Below are 24,490 nucleotides of genomic sequence, written 5' to 3' on the forward strand. Positions count from 1 at the left end.
TAGAGACGGGGTTTCGCCGTGTTAGCCAGGATGGTCTCGATCTCCTGACCTTGTGATCCGCCCGTCTCGGCCTCCCAAAGTGCTGGGATTACAGGCTTGAGCCACCGCGCCCGGCCAAAAAAAATTTATTTATTTTTTGAGATGGAGTCTCACCCTGGTGCCCAGGCTGGAATGCAGTGGCACAATCTCAGCTCACTGCAACCTCTGCTTCCCAGGTTCGAGCCAATTCTCCTGCCTTGGCCTCCCAAGTAGCTGGGACCACAGGTGCATGCCACCACACCCAGCTAATTTTTTTGTATTTTTGGTAGAGATGGGGTTTCCCTATCATGAACTTCTGACCTCAAGTGATCCGCCCACCTCTGCCTCCTATAGTGTTGGGATTAGAGGCACAAACCACTGTGCCCAGCCCAGGAGAGCAAAAAAATAAGAATGAAGATTTACAAATATTTGTTGCTAGTAACAAAAAAGAAACAACTGTTCAGAAGATACCTAAGACATCTCAAGAAGAGGTTTGATCAGACTGGGGAGATCATAAGAAGTCTTGTGTTTATCAGAAAGAAACCTGGCCAGTCGTCACCGTGAGGAAGAGGTACAACCTGTCCCAAGTGTTCTAAACCAGACCAACATTAACACCTTCCTTTCCCACGACCCCAAATCAAATTCGTCTCTGTTCAGTTCACTGCCTCATTTCCTCCCTCTGTCCCCTTCTTTTCATTCCCATTATGCCTAGCCTAGCTCAAATCCTCATAGTCCCAACAGCCTGACCTGCTGCACAGAAATTATTGTGAAATAACACTGTGTGGTTTTCCTGATACAAAGTAGTAAATGGCCTTTGTCATTTTATATTTTTTCTAAAGGAAGAAAAAAATTAAATCACGTATAATACTCCCCCCACCTGGAGATAACAACTGTTAATATTCTGGTGTTTATTCTCCCTATTTGTTACATATAATGTGACGTGGACTTAACACTCATTGTGCACACACAAACTGATCATGAATTAGGTACCTCAAACTGAAAGGTAACTATGGTAATTCCAAAGCAATAAAAACATACACACAATGCCTGCCTTCAAAGAGGCTTATAAACTAAGAAAAACGCAAACCTCAGGAAAATGAATATGTGATCACAGTATATGGGCAAAATTCAGTTTCAGAATTACATAAAAATATATTCAGGACTGGATTTAGAGAAAAAGCCTTCAATGGTAAATTTGTCTCCAAAACCAGAGTAATACTTGTTCCTTTTTACACTTAATACAATGTGCGCATTTTTCCATATTAAATACTTTTTAAACTATTTTAAAATGGGTCTTTCTGCCTGTGATCCCATCCACCTCAAACTATTTTTACACAATATTCTTTCATCCATTCAGTCATCAAAATGCCATCCAACCCTTCAGTCAACAAAATCCCTCAGCTCAGGAACATAGCAGTGAACAAAACATACAGAACTCTGTGTTCATGGAGCTTAATTCAAGTAGGAAGACGACAAACGAAATATACAGTACATTAAATGGTATAAGCACTACAGAGAAAAATAAAGCAGAGAGGGATACAGGGAATGTGTTGGAAGCTGAGAATTACAATTTTAGATAGGGCAACCACTACTCTGACTTCCCCCAAAACCTTATATGGCTTCCCAATGCCTGATGCCTAGGCCCAAGGCCCAGAGGCCCTGATTCAGGTCTGGAATAGGGGCCAGGGAATCTGCATTTTCACATGCACATCAAGTGATTTTGATACAGATAAACTACAGATCACACTTTGAGAAACACAGGTCTAAAGCATAAGCCCCAAACCACTGACCCTAACACTGAAGGCCCTCCCAGTTTGGCCCCAACCTGCCTTCCAACTCCTTTCTCACTGCTTCTTACCTTCACATGCTCAATGCTCCACACAATCTGAACTGTTTTCTGAATCTGCCTTGCTCACAGTTTTCACTGCCTGGAATGCCCTTCGGCCCAGGCATTTCCTATTTAGAATCTATTCAGACTTCAAATACAAACTCACTCTCAAAGTGTTGCTTTGTCTACCCAGCTAGAAATAACACTTTGAATGCCTACAGCATCACAGCTATATAACTCTTGTGACAAATCTACTTTTCTAGCTTGTATTGACCTTCTTTCCTATGAGAGGGAAACTTTTTTGTCATCTACATTACCTCTGCATCCCTAGGGTGACTAGGAATTCTTGGCCGATAACAAGCACTCAAATTAGTGTTTGGCAACCAAATGGATACACCAGTCATCGATCAAACACCCTTGGTTCCTATATTACATTCCCTTTACTCCTTAACTCTTCTTAGCTTTTTTCTTTGCCATTGTTATTTTACCTTAACATTCTAAATGGCATTCCAAGATATCTGGATTTTTATAGTAAGAATGTTAGTTTTGTAAACAGAAAAAAATTAAGAAAAATTCTTTTAACATCGTGACTGAAAAAGTATAGCAGCAGGAGTTGGTAGGTAAACGCTATCCTTTTCTGTCGCAACAGTCTCTTCCCTCTTCACGAGATGATCATGGAAATAGGAACCTGCATGAAAGAATTCTACCTTCTCACTATTCACAATAGCAAAGACCTGGAACCAACCCAAATATCCATCAATGATAGACTGGATTAAGAAAATGTAGCACATATACACCATGGAATACTATGCAGCCAGCCATAAAAAAGGATGAGTTCATGTCCTTTGTAAGGACATGGATGAAGCTAGAAACCATCATTCTCAGGAAACTATTGCAAGGACAAAAAACCAAACACCGCATGTTCTCACTCATAGGTGGGAATTGAACAATGAGAACACTTGCACACAGGAAGGGGAACATCACACACCGGGGCCTGTCATGGGGTGGGGGAAGGGGGGAAGGACAGCATTAGGAAATATACCTAATGTAAATAACGAGTTAATGGGTGCAGCACACCAACATGGCACATGCATACATATGTAACAAATCTGCATGTTGTGCACATGTACCCTAGAACTTAAAGTATAATTTAAAAAAAAAAAAAAAAGAAAGAAAGAACTCTACCTTCACAGTTGCCTAGAAAGAAAAACTTTGCAGGCCGGGTGTGGTGGCTCACACCTGTAATCCCAGCACTTTGAGAGGCCGAGGCAGGCAGATCACGATGTCAAAAGATCGAGACCATCCTGGCCAATAGTATAGATGGGTGAAACCCCATCCATACTAAAACTAAAACAATTAGCTGGGCATGGTGGTGTGCACCTGCAGCCCCAGATACTTGGGAGGAGAATCGCTTGAACCCAGGAGGCAGAGGCTGCAGTGAGCCAAGATCGTGCCATGCACTCCAGCCTGGCAACAGAGCGAGAATCCATCTCAAAAAAAAAAAAAAGAGAAATCAAACTTCACCCTGTCCAAGGTTACATACATACCAACGTAGCATTCTGAAAATCATCACCCCAGTATTATTTCAGCCTTTTATACTCCTCTATACACTGTAATAGTAATCTTCCATTTTAATGAATTTTAAATACATTATTTGGATATATAAAAATAGAAACATACTAGAAGATCGTAACATACCTGTGGATTTTCCAAACGCTTTAAATATTCTTCAAATGATCCTTCTATAAACTGCAAAAAATATATCTATTAGAAATGTCATCTAAGATATATGTCAAAAGTTAACTGCTTCACTGTGTAAACAACATTCACTGTGAATTACTGTTTGTACATAAACCTAAAATACCTCAGTATTATTTAAAAATATGTACATAATCTAATTATGAAAACATATAGCAATCACTAAAGACCATAAACATACAAAAGAATGTAAAGAAGGAAATTATGTCAGGAAAGGTTTCCTGAAAGAAAAGTGACTCAAGATGAACACTGGACAGGATCTGGATGGCAACAGGCAGCTGATACTCTACAGAGAGGGTCAATGTGGCATGAGGAGGAAGAGGAACACTGTGTTGGAAAGACAAGCAATCTGGCCAGCTGGAGCAGGACAACCTGTTGTGGAACTGAGGGGGAGAAGAACCCAAATGGGGGCATATTTACAGAGGGCCTTGAGCCCAGGAAGGACTTACAGGCTAGATGGGAAAGGCCATTCAAGGCCACTGCAGGTGACATTCTGAACTGAGAAATTATATAATGAAAGCAGTACTTTAACTTGGTAGTGGCCAGTGTGTGGAAGGGAATAAAACAAAGACTGACTTACTAGCTAAGAAATAGTATAGCTTAACAATACAGATAAGAGTACTCGTTGTCTCTCAGTTCAGTGACACTAGAAAGAGCGATGAGAACTAATAAGGCTAAAAATATTTTGAAGCATCAACAGGATTTTTCTAATACAGCTTGCTTCATTGCTTCATTGTTACTTTGACATAAAAATAGGGTTTATTCAAGCTGTGTAATAACCCAACCTTTTTTATGTTTCTTTCATAGCAATCACACTCATTTGAGAAATCTCTAAAAGTCATTCGTTGAACTACCAAATTCAATTGCATTTAAATTACAGTCCCAGTTGATTTAGCAAAGTGATATACTTAAAGACATTAAAGTATACTCCCTAGTCTATAAAAATCTTTTAAGCACCCTTGGATTTTAAGATTGAGATTCTTTTACAGATTATATAATGTCAAATTGCCAAAAATATCTTAAATTTCAAAACATATTTATAATAAAAGAGCCATATATATTAAAGAGCCCACCAATCAAGGGCTACTGTTCTATATTAGATGATTATAGGTCTAAGAAAAAAAAAAACAAAAAAACACAGAACCATTTAAAGTTACAAGAGACTGCAGAATTCTGACACAAGCCTGCATCCTATCTGAGAGTCTTCTTTCTGAACAGAAAGTGTCCATCTATGATATGGCTGAACAATGTCATAACAAGGCATAATCCTTTCTACAATATCTCTTTCCAATTCTGGACAAATGAAACTGCTTGAAGGTTCATATAAGGAAAGTGAAACTTTTCCCCATGGAACTTTCAACCTGTGATCATACCTCATAAGATTATATGGACTAAGGCCAGGCGCGGTGGCTCATGCCCGTAATCCCAGCACTTTGGGAGGCCAGGGCGGGTGGATCACGAGGTCAGAAGATTGAGACCATCCTGGCTAACATGGTGAAAGCCCGTCTCTACTAAAAACACAAAAAATTAGTCTGGCGTGGTGGTGGCGGGCACCTGTAGTCCCAGCTACTCTAGAAGCTGAGGCAGGAGAATGGCATGAACCTGGGAGGCGGAGCTTGCAGTGAGCCGAGATCGCGCCACTGCACTCCAGCTTGGGCAACAGAGTGAGACTCCATTAAAAAAAAAAAAGATTATATGGACTAAAAAAATATATGCAAAGCACTTAATGTTAATGCCTGGCACATAGTAAGCACCTCAACCAACGTTAGCAATGTCCATTATTATCAACAGTTTTACCCTCTGGGGCCAATGATTAGTAAGAATTAATTTAAAGACCACTCCACCTCCCCACTTCCCTTCTCTACCACACCTTTGTAATCTTCGTACTCTCTTATCTAGCCTCTGTATTACCAGTTTTTTTTAATAAAACAAGGTTTCAAGCCTATTATTTGCAAAGTATTATATCAATGTTCTCTACCAGTCAACTGGGGAAACAACATCCAAAGTTGTCAGGTTACATAATTCTAGGTCTTCAAACTAGTAAGTAATAAATCCTATAAGACTTTGAATGTAAAATGAAAACAGGTCACTGTGGCATCTTATTTCACATACTACCGAGAAAATTGTATTAAGCTGTTACACAACATTTTATTAACTATTAATCACTACTTACATAATTATAGTGTTCTGATATGTGAGTTCACACTGAACCCTGAAAATTAAAAACCTATAAATGCCTTCCGATAAAATTAAGCGTTCAGCATTACTTACACGCAGGGTATTTTTTACACTGCAAGTCTGAATTTTCTTTTTTTTTTTTTTTTTTTGAGAGAGTCTCACTCTGTCACCCAGGCTGTGGTGGAGCAGCACAACTCGGCTCACTGCAACCTCTGCCTCCTGGGTTCAAGCAATCCTTGTGCCTCAGCCTCAAGAGTAGCTGGAACTACCGGCATGTGCCACCACACCCAGCTAATTTCTTTTGTATTTTTAGTAGACACAGGGTTTTGCCATGTTGGTCAAGCGGGTCTTGAACTCCTCACCTCCCAAAGTACTGGGATTACAGGCGTGAGCCACCATGCCTGGCCTGAATTTTTTTTTTTTTTTTCTAATTTATAGGGAGTTGCCAATCACAGAAACCACTATTAATCACAACACCCCCAATTCCCTGACCATGTCAGACAAAGCCCACTCTTAGTATGCAAAGGCCTTGTCCAGGTCATCTTTTCATCCCCCAGAGCTCAGCGTCTTATCCATCATTGTAGCTTTCTAAATGTCCAAATAAATGCAAAACATATAATAGCCTGGAAAATAACGTAACTGAGTAACTAGATAAAGTTCAATAGAGAAGTTTTTTTATAAGTGTTATTTTCATAAACTGCATTAAGATCCAGCCTGTGAAATTTCTACCAGAAACTTCTAAAAGCCAAAATGTAAATCCAAGTCAAGACACCATTACATGTTTGAAATTACAAGTTACCGCTTCAAATTTCTCTCTGTTCTCTCGAAGATAGTGAATACAGGCCATTCTGACTTCAACATGGCGAGACTGAGAGTGCAATACCTAAAAACAAAAGGCAACAAACACACCATTAAGCATTCAGTTAAAAGTTACAACCTAATGTCTTCTTTTACACCCAAAATAATCTGACAACCAATAGATTATCAGTCTTCCTCCATTTCCCTTTCTAAAATTTTGGTATCTATTCATTCCTACCTCTTCTTCTAACCAAGCACAGCAAAAACATGACATATACAAACAATACTACTTCTTAAGCCAAATTTTGAAAAGAATTTATTAGCCTTTCTCCTTTAGGACATTTTTGCAAATTTAGGACACTCTCTTCCCTTGGCCATCCCTCCACAATAACTTTACTCTTCACAAAGAAGAGCTAACAAAATCCATGCTATGCCACGCTCAACGTCATCCTATACATATTGAAAAAGACAAACTGGCAACTTCAGTAGGAATGTATTTTGAAGCTTTCAGCCTGTAAAAGGCCGATTTATTTTTCCCATTAATTCTGAATCCACTTAGAGGCTCTATGTAAAAATTTAAGTCCACTATAGTTTCAGAAAAATTAAGGCACTCATTCTTTCCCTGGTGATCAAGCTTACAAGACAAGAAAGAACATCCAAGTAGGCAGCACAAGGGGTGCAAAAATGTTGTGTGATGTCATCCCAAGAGGTTTGGGATTTGTTTTTATGCCCAAATTGTAAAGTACCAACCTACAAAGTATGATCCAGATCCTCTTACTCTGTAGTTTTCATTTTCTTCTATTAAACAACCAGTTCAACAAAAAGATAACTTACTGGCATGTGGTCTTTTACCAGTATTCTAAAGCTGTGAACTGAAACAATTATTTTTTTTTTGAGACGGAGTCTTGCTCTGTTGCCCAGGCTAGAGTACAGTGGAACAATCTCGGCTCACTGCAACCTCCGCCTCCCGGGTTCAAGCAATTCTCCTACCTCAGCCTCCTGAGTAGCTGGGATTACAGGCACCCACCATGGAGCTTGGCTAATTTTTGTATTTTTAGTAGAGACAGGATTTCACCATCTTGGCCAGGCTGGTCTCAAACTCCTGATCTCGCGATCCGCCCACCTCAACCTCTCAATGTGCTGGGATTACAGGCATGAGCCACCGCACCCAGCCTGAAACAACTATTTCTTATCCAATGCTTCCTTCTAGCTAGCTCCCAATTTTTTTCTTCCCCCCAGAGAGAGTCTTTCTCTGTCCGCCCAGGCTGGAGTACAGTGGTGCAATCTCGGCTCACCTCAACCTTTGCCTCACAGGTTCAGGCGATTGTCCTGCCTCAGCCTCCCGAGTAGCTGGATTATAGGTGCTGCCATGTCCGGCTAATTTTTGTATTTTTAGTAGAAACAGGGTTTCACCATGTTGGCCAGGGTGGTCTCAAACTCCTGACCTCAGGTGATCTACCCGCCTCAGCCTCTCAAAGTGCTGGGATTAAAGGCATGAGTCACCGCGCCCAGGCCTAGCTCCCAAGTCTTTAACATGCTTAAAGGAGATTAGAATTCTTTTCTATTACTAGGTATCTCAAAGATATTCCTGTACCCTAAAGGGTTATAGTTTAAAAAAAAAAAAAAAACACACTCACACACTTAAAATAACACATTTCAAACTACCATCAAGATCTCTTAATTTATATTAATAGAAAGTAGCTTTAAGAGTTACAGATCCTGGCCCGGCACGGTGGCTCACGCCTGTAATCCTAGCACTTTGGGAGGCGAAGGAGGATGGATCACCTGAGGTCAGGAGTTCGAGACTAGCCCGGCCAACATAGTGAAACCTCACCTCTACTAAAAAAATAAAAAATAAAAAAATTAGCCAGGCGCGGTGGTGCATGCCTGTAGTCCCAGCTACTTGGGAGGCTGAGGCAGGAGAATCGCTTGAAACCAGAAGGCAGAGGTTGCAGTGAGCCGAGATCCCGCCACGGCACTCCAGCCTGAGTGACAGAGTGAGGCTCCGTCTCAAGAAAAAAAACACAAAAAAGTTACAGATCCAATTAAGTGGTTCTCCCTTTACGTTTAGCGTGAGTAGAGAATTTGGGAAAAGGGAGGCTCCAGCTGTGCATTCTACAGCTCTCCTGGTAACAACCAGGCTCATTTATACCCACAGAACCGGCACAACTGCCTGGACGCCTAGTATGTCCTATTACACTGAGATACACCGAAGATGCACCTATTGAGGTTAGCAATTAGTTTGTTTTCATTGTAATAACTGGTTTTCAGTTTAACCGATTCTACCTTCACTGCTGTCGTCGGACACGATTAAACTGTATTCGTATACATTCTAAGAGTCCGTGACCAAAAGAACTATCTATATATAAAAATAACCACCATAAGAATTTTTTTGCCAGCCGGGCATGGTGGCTCACGCCTGTAATTCCAGCACTTTGGGAGGCCGAGGCGGGTGGATCACAAGGTCAGGAGATTGAGACCATCCTGGCTAACACAGTGAAACCCCATCTCTACTAAAAAAATACAAAAAATTAGCCGGGCACAGTGGCAGGCGCCTGTAGTCCCAGCTACTCAGGAGGCTGAGGCAGGAGAATGGCGTGAACCCGGGAGGCAGAGCTTGCAGTGAGCCGAGATCGTGCCACTGCACTCCAGCCTGGGTGACAGAGCAAGACTCTGTCTCAAAAAAAAAAAAAAAGAATTTTTTTTGCCAATTCAACAAATGACATTTAGCAACACTTCTTTCACAGAAGCCATGTTAGACACTATTATGAATCAAGGTATTATTAGTATAAATAAACCACAGTGTCATCTGATAGGGCTTTCCTCTGCCATTAGCAAAGTGGAGCTAGTCTTAAAGCCATTTACCTAGAAACAGGTGGCAAACATAAGTTAGTAAAGCTTATTTTCAATCAAAAACAATGGTAGGCATATCTATTGGTTTTTCTCCTCTTTTAACAAAGATTATGGCACATACAATCTATCGGAACCCCTTGCTCAGAAGCAAAACTCTCAGCAACTTCTATAAAGTGTGAGAGTGCTGGTAATTTACAAAGTCAAGCACTGCAAGAAAAGCAAGGTTAAATGACAACTTTTTAAAATGTAAATTATTGTGCAAGGTTGAGAACACTCCGGAAGAATTAAAGTAGTATGACAAATACCTCTGCAAATTAATATATACATGAAAGCAAACGAGAAGGCTTTCCCATTTTTACTTGGGACAAGACAGTGATAAATACTGGGAAAAGCTGAGACACTGTTTTAGCAAGTCCTCTAAGAGTGCCCTATTTTTAGCTCCATGGCTGTGGAGCTGATTCAGGTCAGGCCTCCGGCAGGCCCAAATCCACAAGTGTAAAAAGGAAATGGCCTATCTAAATCAGATAATTCGGAGAGAAAGACCAAAATCCTAACTCAAGTCTCCTCCCCTCTTTAAAAACTGCCACTTAGATTATTTACTCTGATTCCTTCTTAGAAATGATGAATATTTGTGATTTTATAGGAGAAATTGTTGGCAAAAACATAAATCCTTGGTACTTATTTTAAAAGGGAAGCCTGACGTTGGTATTACTTCCTCTTTCCCACACACACACTTTGCCTTTGGGATGATGGCTATACCTGTAGTCTACGGAACTTCTCCCAAAGTTCAAGGTCTTGAGCTAAGCTCATCAGACTAAAACGGAGTCACATAACTGGGAAGGGCAGTCCCTTATGCCTAACCTAAGCCCCATTACAAAATACAATAAAATGTGTTACCTGATGTAACAAAGAGTTCTTAGTGTAAACTAGCTCTTGCCCCCCTTCCAGTTAAAAACAGAGATCCCACTACAATAACAGAGAGGTTTCTGTATAATCAAGGCCACCAAGTATCTATGGTATGCACTACGGAAATCAGGCACACCTTTCTGCTTCAATATAAACTAGGACTCAGATAACTCAAATCCAAGTAAATTCCAAGCTTCCCTTACCGCCATTTACTTCTACCTCCTCGCTTACCAAACTCTTGCTAGGTCTAACAGTACGTAATAAATATGGGCTGAATTCACTTCCACCTCTTCCCTAGGCTTCTGGAGGTGCTGAGGAGTTCAAGGAAGCAAGACAGACACAGACTCAGAAAATTCACAAATGGGGCAGACTATTTACCTACTACTACTAAGAACTGGAGGGAGTGGGTGGGTGTTAACACACCTCACAGCAACACTGAAAATGAGAAAAGTCTAACGGACAGACCCTGGTTTGGGGAGCTTCTGGAAGAATGTTTCAATGACAATGTCCACAACATAAAGCAACGGTTTGTGTCCGTTAAATCAATTTGTTTTAAAGAAAGATTTTACGCTCCCTATGGCAAATAAATGGCTTGCCTTTTAATGTTTAAAAACATGAGAACAGACTGGCCTCCAGATGTTAAGTAAAAGATTTACTCACAAATAGAAATTTTAAAAGTTATTTAGCATTCAAAAAAGGTGAGGGAAAAGAAAACAGAAACATCATAAAAACCCCACAGGGGGGTAGGGAGCGGTGTGCGATGGGGTGTGGGGAGCAGGTCCTAGGTCAAACGAAAGCACATGTGAAAGGTCTGAAAGACACACCAGAGCAGAAACTTTTATCCAGCTACTTCGGCAGCTATTTTTCAATACAGGATGGGTTTTGGTGACAGCACACCTACAACACAGTGTTACATAACATGGAATAAGCTCGCTCAAAAAAAAAAAATCAGAAAAATCTTCCTGAGCAACTGTGTTAGAAAGTGGTTTTGAAAAGCTCCAGTTACACGTACCCTTTCTACTACCAACATCAAAACAGGCTTTTTAAAAAAAAGTCAGTTCTGTTTAGTATACCTACACAGCCCAGCAGTCCATAATAAAGGGTGGAACCTACTCAAAGACAAATCCTTCAAAATATTCTATATTTGTAAAAGGTTGGTTTTCTCAAACGGCAGTTTGCCCATTTGATTCAAGTGACATGGGCGAGCTTGCCTACCCCACATTCCAAAGTCCAGCAGCAAACCAAAATATGTTCCACAAGTAAAGTTTGATCCACCACTTCTAGTAAACACTTGTTTTACTGGAGTGGGGTGAGCGTGGTGCTTCTTAAACGAAGGGATGGAAGGTGAATGCGGAACAGAAGTGAAAAATATCATGTCGCCAGGTCCCCAGCAATAAATTAACTGTACAAGCTCTGAGCAGGCCTCACAAGTTGTCCTCAATCCATTACCTCTTCATCAGGAGAGAGACACCCCGTTAATTTGCGAGCTTTGAAGTTTCAATTTGCACCTTTCAGACGCAAAGCAGCGTCCCACTCCGGCGTTACAATGGGGCGCTGTGACGACAGCGAGGGCACGCGCAGCCCCGGCCATGGGCGGCCCGGACAGCCCGCAGCTGCCTCCCCACCCAGACCCGCCGGGCCGTCCCCGCCTCCCCCCGCACCACCACCCCCCCTGCAATTACCTGCTCCGCCACTGCCCGGAACAGGCACGACCCGTCCTTGGCGACCAGTTTCCGATACAAGCCCAGTTTCCGCAGATAGGCGTCCATGGGCGTCGCGTCCTCGCGGGGCCCCGCGCCACCCTGGTCCCCGCCGTCGGGGACGCCGACGGCCGCCTCCATGTTGCTGGTCCTGCTACAGGCCAGGCGCGGCGAGGGCTAGCCCCACATGGCCAGGCCGCCGGCAGCTCGACGCCCCGGCCTGGGGCAGGCGGCGGCTCGGGCTGGGGCTCGGGCTCCGCAAGCGGCGGCAGGCGGCGGCGGCCCGAGGCAGCGGTCCGCGCTCTCCGGGCGCATAGGGGAGCCCTGCCTAATGCATGGCTGTCCGCACGCGGCCGCCTCCTCAGAGCGAACACGCGCCCACAACAAACAGGAGGAGCGGGATTAAGGAAAACCCCGAGAGTGAGCAGTCACTTCCCGACGGCCTCGCTGGCTGACTCAGGACCCAGGCCGGGGGTCGCCGCCCCCACAAGTTTCCTCGTCCGTACCGGTGTGAAGCGAGAAAACCCCCGCCCCTGGCGCGCACGCTGGGCCGGCTCAGGTGAAGCGAGGCCTGCGTCCCCCGCGCACTCCCCACGCCGGGAGCCGAGGAAACCAAAAAAGAAAGACGCGGCCTTTCGTTTCCCCACCTCGCTGGAGGACGCCGGAGGGGCGGGGAGCGGGTGGGGGCGCCTGGGAGAGAACAGCACCTCGCAGCCCAGAATTTGTTTTCGCTTTCGGCCCGACAGCGGAGAGGACGGCGGGAGGTGTAGTCTTGGCAGCCGCAGGAAGTCGGCTTGCGGCAGGCGGGGACGCGCGGGCCGGCCTACCCGGGGGAGGCGCCCGGGAGGCGCGCGGACTACAAGTCCCTACAGCGCGGGCGCCGCCGCCACCGCCCCAAGCGGACTTTGCGCTGCTCTGGCGCCGCGTCCGCGAGCAGGCCGAGGGGCTCTGCCAGCCGACGTGGGGCGAGCAGCGCGCGCCGCCCGCCAACCCTGCCGCTGCGCGGCGGGAAACGCGCGCGCTGGGCTGGCGTGGAGTTGCCAGGGACACGGCGGCGCAGTGTCGACCCTTTGTGTATTTCTTTCCAGAGGGCGCACCTGTCTGCTCCCTTCCCCCCGGCCTGCCCTCCTGGCGTTTCCATGGAGGTGGTTTTAACGGCTTAAGCAGAAAATAGAGCTAATTGGCGGAGGCTCCGGGAACTGGCACGGTGCGGGACGACACACTCTGCCCATAAATCAACCGTGGACTGCTGATTCCTATTAGAAATTAGAAGTACAGCTCACGTACTACGGCAAGATGAAGGCTTTGCCAAAGACATTTTTGTTTACCCTGTCGCTGTAGCTGAGCACCCCATCACAGAGGCATGTCACTGTCGGAAGACGTTAGGGTTGTTTTTTTTTTTTTCCTTCTTAAAAAATTCGTCTTGTAGTTGCTTGATAACATGCTAACTGGACTGGCCATGGCTTCCACCAGTGCTCGAGGCTTCAGCTCAACTTGCCACCCTCCGATGATGAATGACAGAGAATTGACAAAGTCAAATTATGCTTTAGAACCCAGAATTTATCCAGCATGCTTCTGTTGAACCAGAGTTTTATTTTGCTAAAATACAACATGTGGTGTCCTTATTTAAATACATGGTTAATCATAACACTAATTCAGTCTTTAGGCTATGGTGGAGGAGAGGGAGAAGAAAAGGGAGCGTTACTGTAGGTTTAGACATGTAGTCAAATACGTTGGAATGGGGGCAAGGCAGGCCAGGTGGTGAGGGTCCAACGACATAAATTTTTTAAAAACTACTTTAGACACTTTTCGGTATTTTCAGTGCAAGCAATCAGTCATATATTCACTCTCCTAGGAGCGTAATTGATTTCTTAATGTTTATTCTATCTCAAATGATGCTTCTTTTAGAGAATACAAACGTCATGGTTACCCAAATGAAAAAAATGTCCCTGCCTCAAATTTACTTGTTGTAGCAAAGAAACACTTTGAAATCACGTTTAGAAAAATATAGTTTCAGCCGGGCGTGGTGGCTCACGCCTGTAATCCCAGCACTTCAGAGGCAGAGGCGGGCCGATCACTTGAGGTCAAGAGTTCGAGACCAGCCTGACCAACATGGAGAAACCCCGTCTCTACTAAAAATACAAAATTAGCCGGGCATGGTGGCGCATGCCTGTAATCCCAGCTACTCGGTAGGCTGAGGCAGGAGAATCGCTTGAACATGGGAGGCAGAGGTTGCAGTGAGCCGAGATGGCAACATTGCACTCCAGCCTGGGCAACAAGAGCAAAACTCCGTCTCAAAAAAAAAAAAAGGAAAAGAAAAATATAGTTTCAAGTCCAAACCTGTTGCTTTTCTTTTTAAAATACATTTACATTGCATATACTTCTCATTCTGCTTTAAAAAAAAAAAACAAAAACAAATCCTGAGTATTGCCACTACTTAAAACATGGATCACCCTTGTTTTTGAGTTTAAAAGCTTGCCTTTTAAACTCAAAGAGAAACTCAAAGTAATATCTAAAATCCTGCTGAATGAATGTAGAACAGCCTCACTCTAAGCTGGCTGCGTCTGGTTCCAAAATTAGAAGTGATGCACCTGTTATCTCTGACCCTGGGCCTGTTTAAGGAAATCCTTTAGGTATTTTGAGACCTAATCCAAGATAGACCCTCTGTATGCCAACTTCCCAAATATAGCTCAGTGTTAAAGCAACATTAGAGGATCCTACATCTTTAAACTGGACCAAAACTTAGAGAAACTCACTTACTTTCAAAGAAGGATCTTTACTTGTTGACATTAACTTCTGAACCTTTTCAATAAACCAAACCAGAGCTGACAGAATGTTTATTCTAAGGAAGCCATTTCTGCCTGTGTGAAGAACTCTAAGCAGACATCATTTTAATCAAACAATACCTGAAAGATTCAATGCTTTTGAGACCTAATGAAATTATAAAATTAAACTTACACAAAGGAGTCAACCAACTTTTTTTCCTTATGCAAAGTCAATGCCTTAAGTTTGTTTACTCTGACAAACTTTAGGGCTAATAATTGTACTAGACAGAATTTTTTAAATTGTTTTTAAACTTCATAGATCGATAGATTTTATGGAGTTTTGTTTTTTCCAACCTAAGGTTAGGTATTGTAGTAGGCAGCCTCTAAGATGCCCCACCCCCGACCCCCACCCTGTGATTCCCACTTCCTGGTATTCACACTCATAATCACCTCTACCTTGTAACAGGATTGGTCTGAGTGACCAATAGAATAGAGCAAAAGCAATGGTATGTCACTTCTGAGATTAGGTTATAAGAGACACTTTTGGCATTTTGACTGCCCTCTCATACTCCCTGTCTCATGGGTCACTCATGCTGGTGGAACCTGGCTGCTATGTGTCAGACTGACAGAGAGGTTCCCTTGGTAAGAAACTGGAACCTTCCTTCCTCTAGCAGTCATGTGAGTCAGCTTTGAAGCGAATCCTCCAGCCCAGTCAGGCTTTCAGACAACTCCAGCCTTGGCCAAAATCTTGACTACAACCTCAGGAGAAACCCTGGCCAGAACTACCCAGATAAGCTCTGAAATTCTTGACCTCAGAAACTGGGTGAGAGAGTTTGTTTTAAGCTCCTAAATTTTGTCGTAATTTGTTACATGGCAATAGATAAATAATACAGATATAATTCTTCATTATTTGTCTTTACTAGATAGAGAATGAATGCATTTTGACAATTCATGAAAATAATCACTGGTTTAGTAACAGTGGTTTTACCAGTTCTCTGAATTCTAAAGATGAAAAGGTGGGTTATTTTACCAAAGAGTCAAAATAGTAAGTAATAGGATTTTTTTAAATCTATGAAATCTCTTACAAAAATAGAGTAACCAAAGAATGTTTTTATTGCCACATAGCATTGTTTCATTTTCTACAAAAATTCAAGTAATGGAATCCTACTCAAAAAATGTATTTTATGAAAAAAGACCTGTTTCTTCTGGATCTTATCTGCCAGAGGCTACTAATTGCCATTCGCCACTTCCCATTTGATTTCCCCTGAGTTTTTGTTGGGCCCATGGGCACCCAACTTTGGGCTGTATCTCCCAACTACCTTGGAACTAAATGTGACCCTGTGATTGTGTTTAGGTCAATGGGATGTAGGCAGAATTATTTAACTTCCAGCTCATCTCCTTAAAGATGGATTCTCCTGCCTTCTACTCTCTGTCCTACTTCCCATGAGGTGCTCTGAAAACATGGTTGAAGGCAGAGTGGCTCACGTCTGTAATCCCAGCACTTTGGGAGGCCGAGGCGGGCGGATCAGCTGAGGTCAGGAGTTCAAGACTAGCCTGGCTAACATGGTGAAACCCCATCTCTACTAAAAATACAAAATTAGCCAGGCTTGATGGCGGGTGCCTATAATCCCAGCTACTCCGGAGGCTGAGGCAGGAGAATCATGGACCTAGGAGGTGGAGGTTGCAATGAGTCGAGATCGCGCAACTGCACTCCAGCCTGGGCAACAGAGTGAGACTCCATCTCAGAAAAAAAAAAAAAAACATGGTTGAAACTAGTTACCCAGCTTTGATCATGCAAAGACAACACCCTAAGATAACAGAGCAATGAGATGGAGGACTGGAGCTCCTGAATACTTCATAGCCTGTGATCCTTGAACCACTCCTCTCCAGACTGTTCATGAGAAATAAACTTATTTTACTGACCATTGCCACTGTTGTTATTATAACTACTTAGTCTATGTATTCTAGCATATTTCCCCCTCCAATATTAAATAAGTGATAATATTTGGGACAAATTAAATTTACTTATAAGAGTTTCTGAGTTGAGCAGAATATAATTCTTTTTTTTTTTTTCTTTTGAGACAGAGTCTGTTGTCCAGGCGGGAGTGCAATGGCGCCATCACAGCTCACCGTAGCCTCAACCTCCCCAGGCTCAGGTGATCTTCCTGTCTTAGCCTCCCGAGTAGCTGGGACTACAGGTGTGCACCACCACTCCCAGCTAATTTTTTGTGTGTTTTTAGTAGAGATGGGTTTTTGCCATGTTGCCCCAGCTGGTCTCAAACTCCTGAGCCGAGCAATCCTCCTGCCCCAGCCTCCAAAAGTGCTGAGATTACAGGCGTGAGCCACCACACCCGGCCCATAATTCTTTTTTCTGAGAAATTAGGGAATTGCCAAAGACTTAATTGCAAGATTCCAAATGTTAAAGGGCTTCAAAATATGAAATTTTTAACATCAAAATAATGGTGTTATTTCAACTAATGACTTTCTGCCTCACCAACCCACATTCCCCTTTAGCTGCTACATTTGATGGTGTTGACCACCTTTTCATTTTGTTACTCTCCTTCACTTTTTGTGAAGGTGATATATCTTGTGTAGTCAAGATATTTAAATATCTTGTCTTGATTATATCTCCTTTGCTGATTCCTTTTCTCCCCCACTCCCCATCTCCTAAATGTGGGGGTGCCCCAGATCTCAAGCTTTAACTTTTTTTAGCCCTGTTCTCTTTTCCAAGCTTTAATATCTTATCTCTAGTCCATGCAGGGTATTTCCACCTAAAACACATTTCTAAAAGTAAACTCATTTTTCTCTTAAAACCATCCCCCTCAAGCACTCTAACATGAAGCATTAGGTTTAAATAGTAGATACTCAAAAAACACAATATTTGCTGAATGATTTAATGATATATCATTTATTTTGGTAGCTAACTCTTGTTTTTGCTTAATCGTTTTCCATTCTCTGTGGAATAGATGAGAAACAATAAGGAGTTATAGTTAAGGTAATAAAAACCAACTTTTTGCAAATGAAATAATTTAGTTAAATGCTCGGGCAAATCAGGAAAAAACTGGTGTAATGGGACTACATTTCCAATTTATATTTTAGAGGAATGATCATTCAGAAAAATAATCTTATCTGTAATTTAATAATTGAATGAAATGATAGAAGAAAACGTATGCTATAGCTTTTCCGTTTCATTTGCAAGCTATTCACAAGGAGGAACTGGCTGGTGGTAATAAAAGACTTTACCTAAAAAGCCTATGATTCTATACCCATTTCCCACCTTCTCTGGTAACTTAGAATATCAACATTAGCAAAGTCCTTCACAAGCCTTCTAAGTCTTCAATATTATACATTCCTGCATAGCAGAAAATACTTTAACGTTGCATGAGTTAGTTTACCTTTTCCTTGCTACAGCAAAAGGATCAAAAGAACAGCAGAGGAGAAACATCGTTTCCCAAAACGGGAAGCAGATACTTCTTACTGCAGGAGAATGTTTGAAGATCAAGGTTTGAAAGAAAAGAAGACCACTTTTCTTAGTTTTTAAAGTAATTTTTAAAATTCCACTATGGCTTAATTGTCATCAAGATCAATTAAAAAATTACAAAAGAAAAAAAAAAGGAAAGAAGGAAGGAAGTACAAGGAACGGTAAAGGGGCCAGGACCCTGGTGCCATCTATTAGCCAAGTGAGCTAACCGAGAGAAGGACCTTGCAAGGGGCTTGGCTGAAAATGCTCAGATATCTGAGTCCTTTCTAGCCACCATTCAGCCTCCGCATGAAGGAGCATCTCTTGTTGGCCATGTTACTTAACTGTACCAGCGCTTTGCAGCTTGACTGCTCTGTAGTACCGAAGTTGGTGTATGCCATGAGATCCTTACTCAATCCTAATAAAGAAAAAAGAGCCCCCATCTGTACTTTCAAACCCCAGAGCTAGGACTGAATAAGTTTCAAACCCCAGAGCTAGGACTGCAGTCCTGAGACCCTATAACTTGTATGACTAAAGAAGTGAAACTATGATTTAGTTTCTTTTTTTTTTTTTTTTTTTTGGAGACGGAGTCTCGCTCTGTCGCCCAGGCTGGAGTGCAGTGGCCAGATCTCAGCTCACTGCAAACTCCGCTTCCCGGGTTCCCGCCATTCTCCTGCCTCAGCCTCCCGAGTAGCTGGGACCACAGGCGCCGCCACCTCGCCCGGCTAATTTTTTTGTGTTTTTAGTAGAGACGGGGTTTCGCCGTGTTAGCCAGGATGGTCTCGATCTCCTGACCTTGTGATCCGCCCGTCTCGGCCTCCCAAAGTGCTGGGATTACAGGCTTGAGCCACCGCGCCCGGCCTAGTTTCTTATTAGAGCTATGACTTCCATATATTGCTATGCCCAAGCTGGATGAGTTAATAAACCTCACGGTAGACTGAGCCTCTTACACAAGTAGCTAGTAGCGAAGTCATAGTCCATCATCTCTGCAAATAAAACCTCCACATACTTCCAACCATTTACCTCTCCTTCCACCACTACCTCTTGATTCCACCCTGACGGAAGCAAACTCACAAAGTCCCATTACAAAGTATTTACTTTAGCTCCCCAATAGGATTGTAAACTCTCTGTAGGCTTGTAGAATTTAAGATTCTTTTTTTCTTTTTCAAGTGTCTAATAGTATATTTGCTTTTGCATATTCAGATTAAACATTCAGTAAACATTCATTAAATGATTTCAAGTATTCCCAATGAAATGCTCAAAGGAGAAAGTATTTCAAATGAAAATACATAAATAACTACAGGTTATGGAACCTCACCCTGTAGTTTGAGGCCTAAATATTTGATATAGAACAGTGGACCAAGATTATATGTTAAGTAATACTTAATACTGTCTTCCTAACCAAACAAATTGAAGATAATCTAAATAGAGAACTGGTCAAACACATGATTATGATTATTATTATTATTTTTTTTTTAGAGTGCTAGGGCTTTATTACAAATGGAGTTGACTGCTAGAGAGGCCCTTCTCCAATCTTTCTTCTGTACCTTCTTCCCCCGCAAAGACATCCCTCTAGGGGAGGTCAGTAGGCCATTAGGTAGGAGGAAATCTGGAGAGTGAAAAGGGGCACTGCTTTTGTCAAAGTCATCTGAAATAACCACTGAGTCTGAAGGCTGGCTCCAGTTGAGAATATTCTAGTGGAAGAGGCTTAGCTCTCATCTTCAAGGTCCTTCATTTCTACATCCTGGGGAGCTTTTGTCTTCTTTTGCCTTTTGAGCTGTGGTTCACTAGTCCTGGCTGGCTTTGAAGGGGCTTCCACTTCCATGGCCGCCTTCTCTTTTTGGGCAAGCCGGATCTGCTGGAGGAGTTTTCTGGCTTCTTCCCTGACAGATTAATGTTGGCACGTGCACTGGACGCCCGCTTCTTGAGATGGTGCCGCGTGATCAGCCCTTGGTCTATCACAGCCCCGACCACCCGGTGCCTCAGACGCCGCTCCCGATTCAGCACCCGCTGGCCTTTGAACAACTTCTTCTTCAGCTCGGTGCGGGGCTGGTTGATCTTTCCCCCGGGAGCTCCCACAGTTGCGATGCCATCCCTGGTCAAACACATTCTAATGTGTCAATACAATTAGAATACAGTACTATTCAGCCTTTAAATACAATGTGTCTGTTTCTGTGTGTGTGTGTCATATCACAATCATCCAGAAAACTGTATAAAACCACAGATTACTGAAATTGAAGGTAGAAGATGGTGATTAATTAATCTAAGATCTGTCATGAATTAATAATTGTACAACTTAGGTAATGAGCACACGTGAGTTCATTATACTATTCCTTTTACTTTGTACATGTTTGGAATTTTCTATAATAAAAAAGTTTAAAAACAGGGTTTTTAATATCCTGCTTCAGGCTGGATGTGGTAGTTCACACCTGTAATCCCAGCAGTTTGGGAGGCCAAGGTGGGTAGATCACCTTGGATGAGGTCTCAGACCCTGAGGTCAGGTGGATCACTTGAGGTCAGGAGTTTGAGAGCAGCCTGGCCAATGTGGCGAAACCCTGTCTCTACTAAAAATACAAAAATTAAGGCTGGGCACAGTGGCTCACACCTGTAATCCCAGCGCTTTGGGAGGCCAAGGCGGGCAGACCACTGGAGGTCAGGAGTTCAAGACCACCCTGGCCAACATGGTGAAACCTTGTCTCCACTAAAAATACAAAAATGAGCCCAGTGTGGAGGTGGGCGCCTGTAATCCCAGCTACTCGGGAGGCTGAAGTAGGATAATCACTTGAATCTGGAAGGCAGAGGTTGCCGTGAGCTGAGATCGCACCACTGTACTCTAGCCTGGGCAACACAGCAAGACTCTGTCTCAAAACAAAAAAACAAAAAACCCGGGCACAGTGGCTCATTCCTGTAATCTGAGCACTTTGGGAGGCTGAGGCAGGTGGATTACAAGGTCAGGAGCTCGAGACCAGCCTGGCCAACACAGTGAAACCTCGTCTCTACTAAAAATACAAAAACTAGCCAGGCATGGTGGCACATGCCTATAGTTCCAGCTACTCAGGAGGCTGAGGCAGGAGAATCACTTGAACCCAGGAGGCAGAGGATGTGGTGAGCCGATATTGTGCCACTGCACTCCAGCCTGGGCAACAGACCAAGACTCCGTTTCAAAAAAAAAAATTAGCTGGGCATGGTGGCACAAAAAATTAGCTGGGCATTGGTGGCCTCTGCCTCCCAGATTGGTGGGATTACAGGTGTGAGTCACTGCTCCTGGCCCTGAACGTATTACTCTTAAAAGCACTGTAAAACCTGAGTAAAATAATTTTTAACAACTTTGAGATACAATTGACACAATAAACTGTATATATTTAAAGTGTACAATTTTCATATATTGATATAATGATATGCCCATGAAACTATCACCACAATCAAACTAATGAACATATCCATCACCCCTCAAAGTTTCTTATCCTTTTTTGTAATCCCTGTATATCACACGCACACATGCACACACACATACAAACACACACACACAGACACACACACACTCACACTCCTCAAGTTTCCGGATAACTATTCATTTGTTCTTTGTTACTGTAGATTAGTTTATATTTTCTAGAGTTTTTATATAAATTGAATTATACTATATGGGCTCTTTCTTGTCTGACTTATTTCACTCAGCACAATTATTCTGAACTGATCTGTTCATTTCATGTATCAGTAGTTTTTTTCTTTTTCTTTCTTTTTTTTTTTTGGCTGAGTAGCATTCCACTGTATGAACATACCACACATTGTTTATCCATTCAGCTGTTGTATATTTGTCTTGTTTCCAGGTTTGGGCTATAAAAATAAAGCTACAATGCACTCTTCACTTTTCTCAGGCAAATTACCTAGAAGTGTAATGACTAGGTCATATGTCACATGTAAGTGAACATTTAACTGTCTAACAACAACAACAAAAACCTACCAACTGTTCCAAGTGAGTTGTACCATTTTATATTCATTGGTTACAGCTACAGTACATGAGAGTTCTAATTCCTTCACATCTTCTCCAACACTTGGTATGGTCAGCCTATTTATTTATTTATTTATTTATTTATTTATTTATTTATTTTGAGATGGAATCTTACTCTGTGGCCCAGGCTGGAGTGCAGTGGCGTGATCTCGGCTCACCTCAAGCTCCGCCTCCCAGGTTCATGCCATTCTCCTGCCTCAGCCTCCAGAGTAGCTGGGACTACAGGCACCCACCGTCATGCCTGGCTAATTTTTTTTTTCTTTTTTTTTTTATATTTTTAGTAGAGATGGAGTTTCACCATGTTAGCCAGGATGGTCTCGATCTCCTGACCTCTATGATCCACCCACCTCAGCCTCCCAAAGTGCTGGGATTACAGGCGTGACAGACTTTTTAAATATTAACCACTCTAATGAGTATGCAGTGGCATTTCATTGCAGTTTTACTTTGTATTTCCTTAATGACTAATGATGTGGAGCCTCCTTTTATGTACTTGTATGTCATTTGTATTTCTTCTTTGGTTGAGTATTCAGTTTGGTGGGGCTTTTGCTTTTAGGATTTGTTAGGTGGGACCATAGCAGCATTTAGCTTAGGGTTAATTTATATCCACTACTGAGGCTAGACCTTTCTGAGTATTCTAACCAATGTCTCATGAATTATGAGATTTTCCAGTGTGGCTAAGAGGAACCATCACTCTCCTTACACTGTCTCTATACTGGGCATTGTTTTCTCTAATCGTCTCAGCAGGTTGTTTCCCTGGCCTTGGGTGGTTTCCTCCCATGCATGCATTGGTTACAAGAATTCTCCACAAATCATCACAGTTATTTCTCTATGCAGCCCTCTTCTCTATTGTACTGTGTCCAGTGAATTGGAGTTGCCTTGCTCTCTGGGACTCTTAGCGCCATCTACTCAACTCAGGGAGTCCCTGTATTTCACTTGAATTTCCCCTCCCTGTGCCATGGTCTGAAAACTCTCTCAAGGCAATAAGCTGAGGTGATTATAGGCTTACTTCATCTGTTTCCCACCTCTGTGATTGCTGTCCTTTGTTGTCTAATGTCCAGTGTCCTGAAAATTATTCTTTCATATGTTTTCTTGACTTTTTTCTTTGTCATTTCAGGAGGAAAGGTAAATAAGATCTCTATTACTCCATCTTGGCCAGAAGCAGAAATTTGAAAACAAATACAATGAGTATTTTTATGTTTACAGACTTTTCAGTTTGGGCCACAAAATAAGTCTAGTTTCCCTGCTTTTTTTTTTTTTCTTGTGAGATGAAGTCTCACTCTGTCGCCCAGGCTGGAGTGCAGTGGCGTGATCTTGGCTCACTGCCACCTCTGCCATCCAGGTTCAAGCGATTCTCACGCCTCAGCCTCCTGAGAAGCTGAGACTACAGGCGCACGCTGCCACACCTGGCTAATTTTTGTATTTTTAGTAGAGACAGAGTTTCACCACGTTGGCCAGGCTTGTGTTGAACTCCTGACCTCAAGTGATCAATCTGCCTTGGCTTCCCAAAGTGCTGGGGTTACAGGATTGAGCCACCAAACCCAGCTGGAGAGAAACAGTTTTTTTTTTTGTTTGTTTTTTGAGATGGAGTCCCACTCTGTCACCCAGGCTGGAGTGTGGCGCGATCTTGGCTCACTGCAATCTCTGCCTCCTGGGTTCAAACGATTCTTCTTCCTGAGCCTCCCGAGTAGCTAGAATTACAGATGTGCTCCACCATGCCTGGCTAATTTTTTGTCTTTTTAGTCAAGATGGGGTTTCACCATGTTGGTCAAGCTGGTCTGGAACTCCTGCCCTCATGATCCACCTGCCTCGGCCTCCCAAAGTGCTGGGATTACAGACAGGAGGCACCACGTCCAGCCAAGAAAGAGTTCCCTAAAAGTGAAAGAAGTACATATTTGACATACATACCAAAAGTGCATTTTCACACTGGAAAAAATAAAATAGAATCCACAAAACACTGTAAGGATCAATACATGAGTTTAGTAAGGTTGCAAGATACATGATCAATCCAAAACCAATTGTATTTCTACACACTAGCAATAAACAATCCAAAAATGACATTTAAAAAGTTCTGTTTACAATAGCATCAAAAAGAATAAAATCTTAGAAAATAATTCACAAAAGAAGTTTGAAAATTGTATGCTGAAAAGTATAAAGCATTGTTGAAAGAAATTAAAGGAGATATAAACACATAGAAAGATATTAATGCTCATGGATCAG

The 24,490-nt window shown here is 42.6% G+C and overlaps 1 protein-coding gene and 1 pseudogene across 5 annotated transcripts in view; both read right to left on the reverse strand.

Annotated features, from left to right (window-relative positions):
- OTUD4 (OTU deubiquitinase 4) overlaps nucleotides 1-12,368 on the reverse strand; it is a 48,455-nt gene extending 36,087 nt beyond the window's left edge. For 2 of the 4 annotated variants that reach the window (XM_025384715.1, XM_025384714.1), the window contains exons 1-3: nucleotides 12,022-12,368; nucleotides 6,582-6,665; nucleotides 3,545-3,595 (exon numbers count right to left, since the gene is read on the reverse strand). In XM_025384715.1, the coding sequence (XP_025240500.1) occupies nucleotides 3,545-3,595; nucleotides 6,582-6,665; nucleotides 12,022-12,180 (294 nt within the window). In that variant the 5' untranslated portion in view covers nucleotides 12,181-12,368. Of the gene's footprint in view, nucleotides 1-3,544; nucleotides 3,596-6,581; nucleotides 6,666-10,330; nucleotides 10,360-11,788; nucleotides 11,899-12,021 lie in introns of those variants that run through there. The other 2 variants (XM_025384716.1, XM_025384717.1) reach the window with 2 other exon arrangements.
- A 7,373-nt stretch (nucleotides 12,369-19,741) lies between these two features.
- LOC112624376 lies at nucleotides 19,742-20,373 on the reverse strand (annotated as a pseudogene). The gene has a single exon (XR_003119391.1). The product of XR_003119391.1 is annotated as an uncharacterized protein C11orf98 homolog pseudogene (transcript).
- Between the last annotated feature and the right edge of the window lie 4,117 nt (nucleotides 20,374-24,490).

The sequence above is a fragment of the Theropithecus gelada genome, chromosome 5 (assembly GCF_003255815.1).
Source record: "Theropithecus gelada isolate Dixy chromosome 5, Tgel_1.0, whole genome shotgun sequence".
Classification (NCBI taxonomy): domain Eukaryota; kingdom Metazoa; phylum Chordata; class Mammalia; order Primates; family Cercopithecidae; genus Theropithecus; species Theropithecus gelada.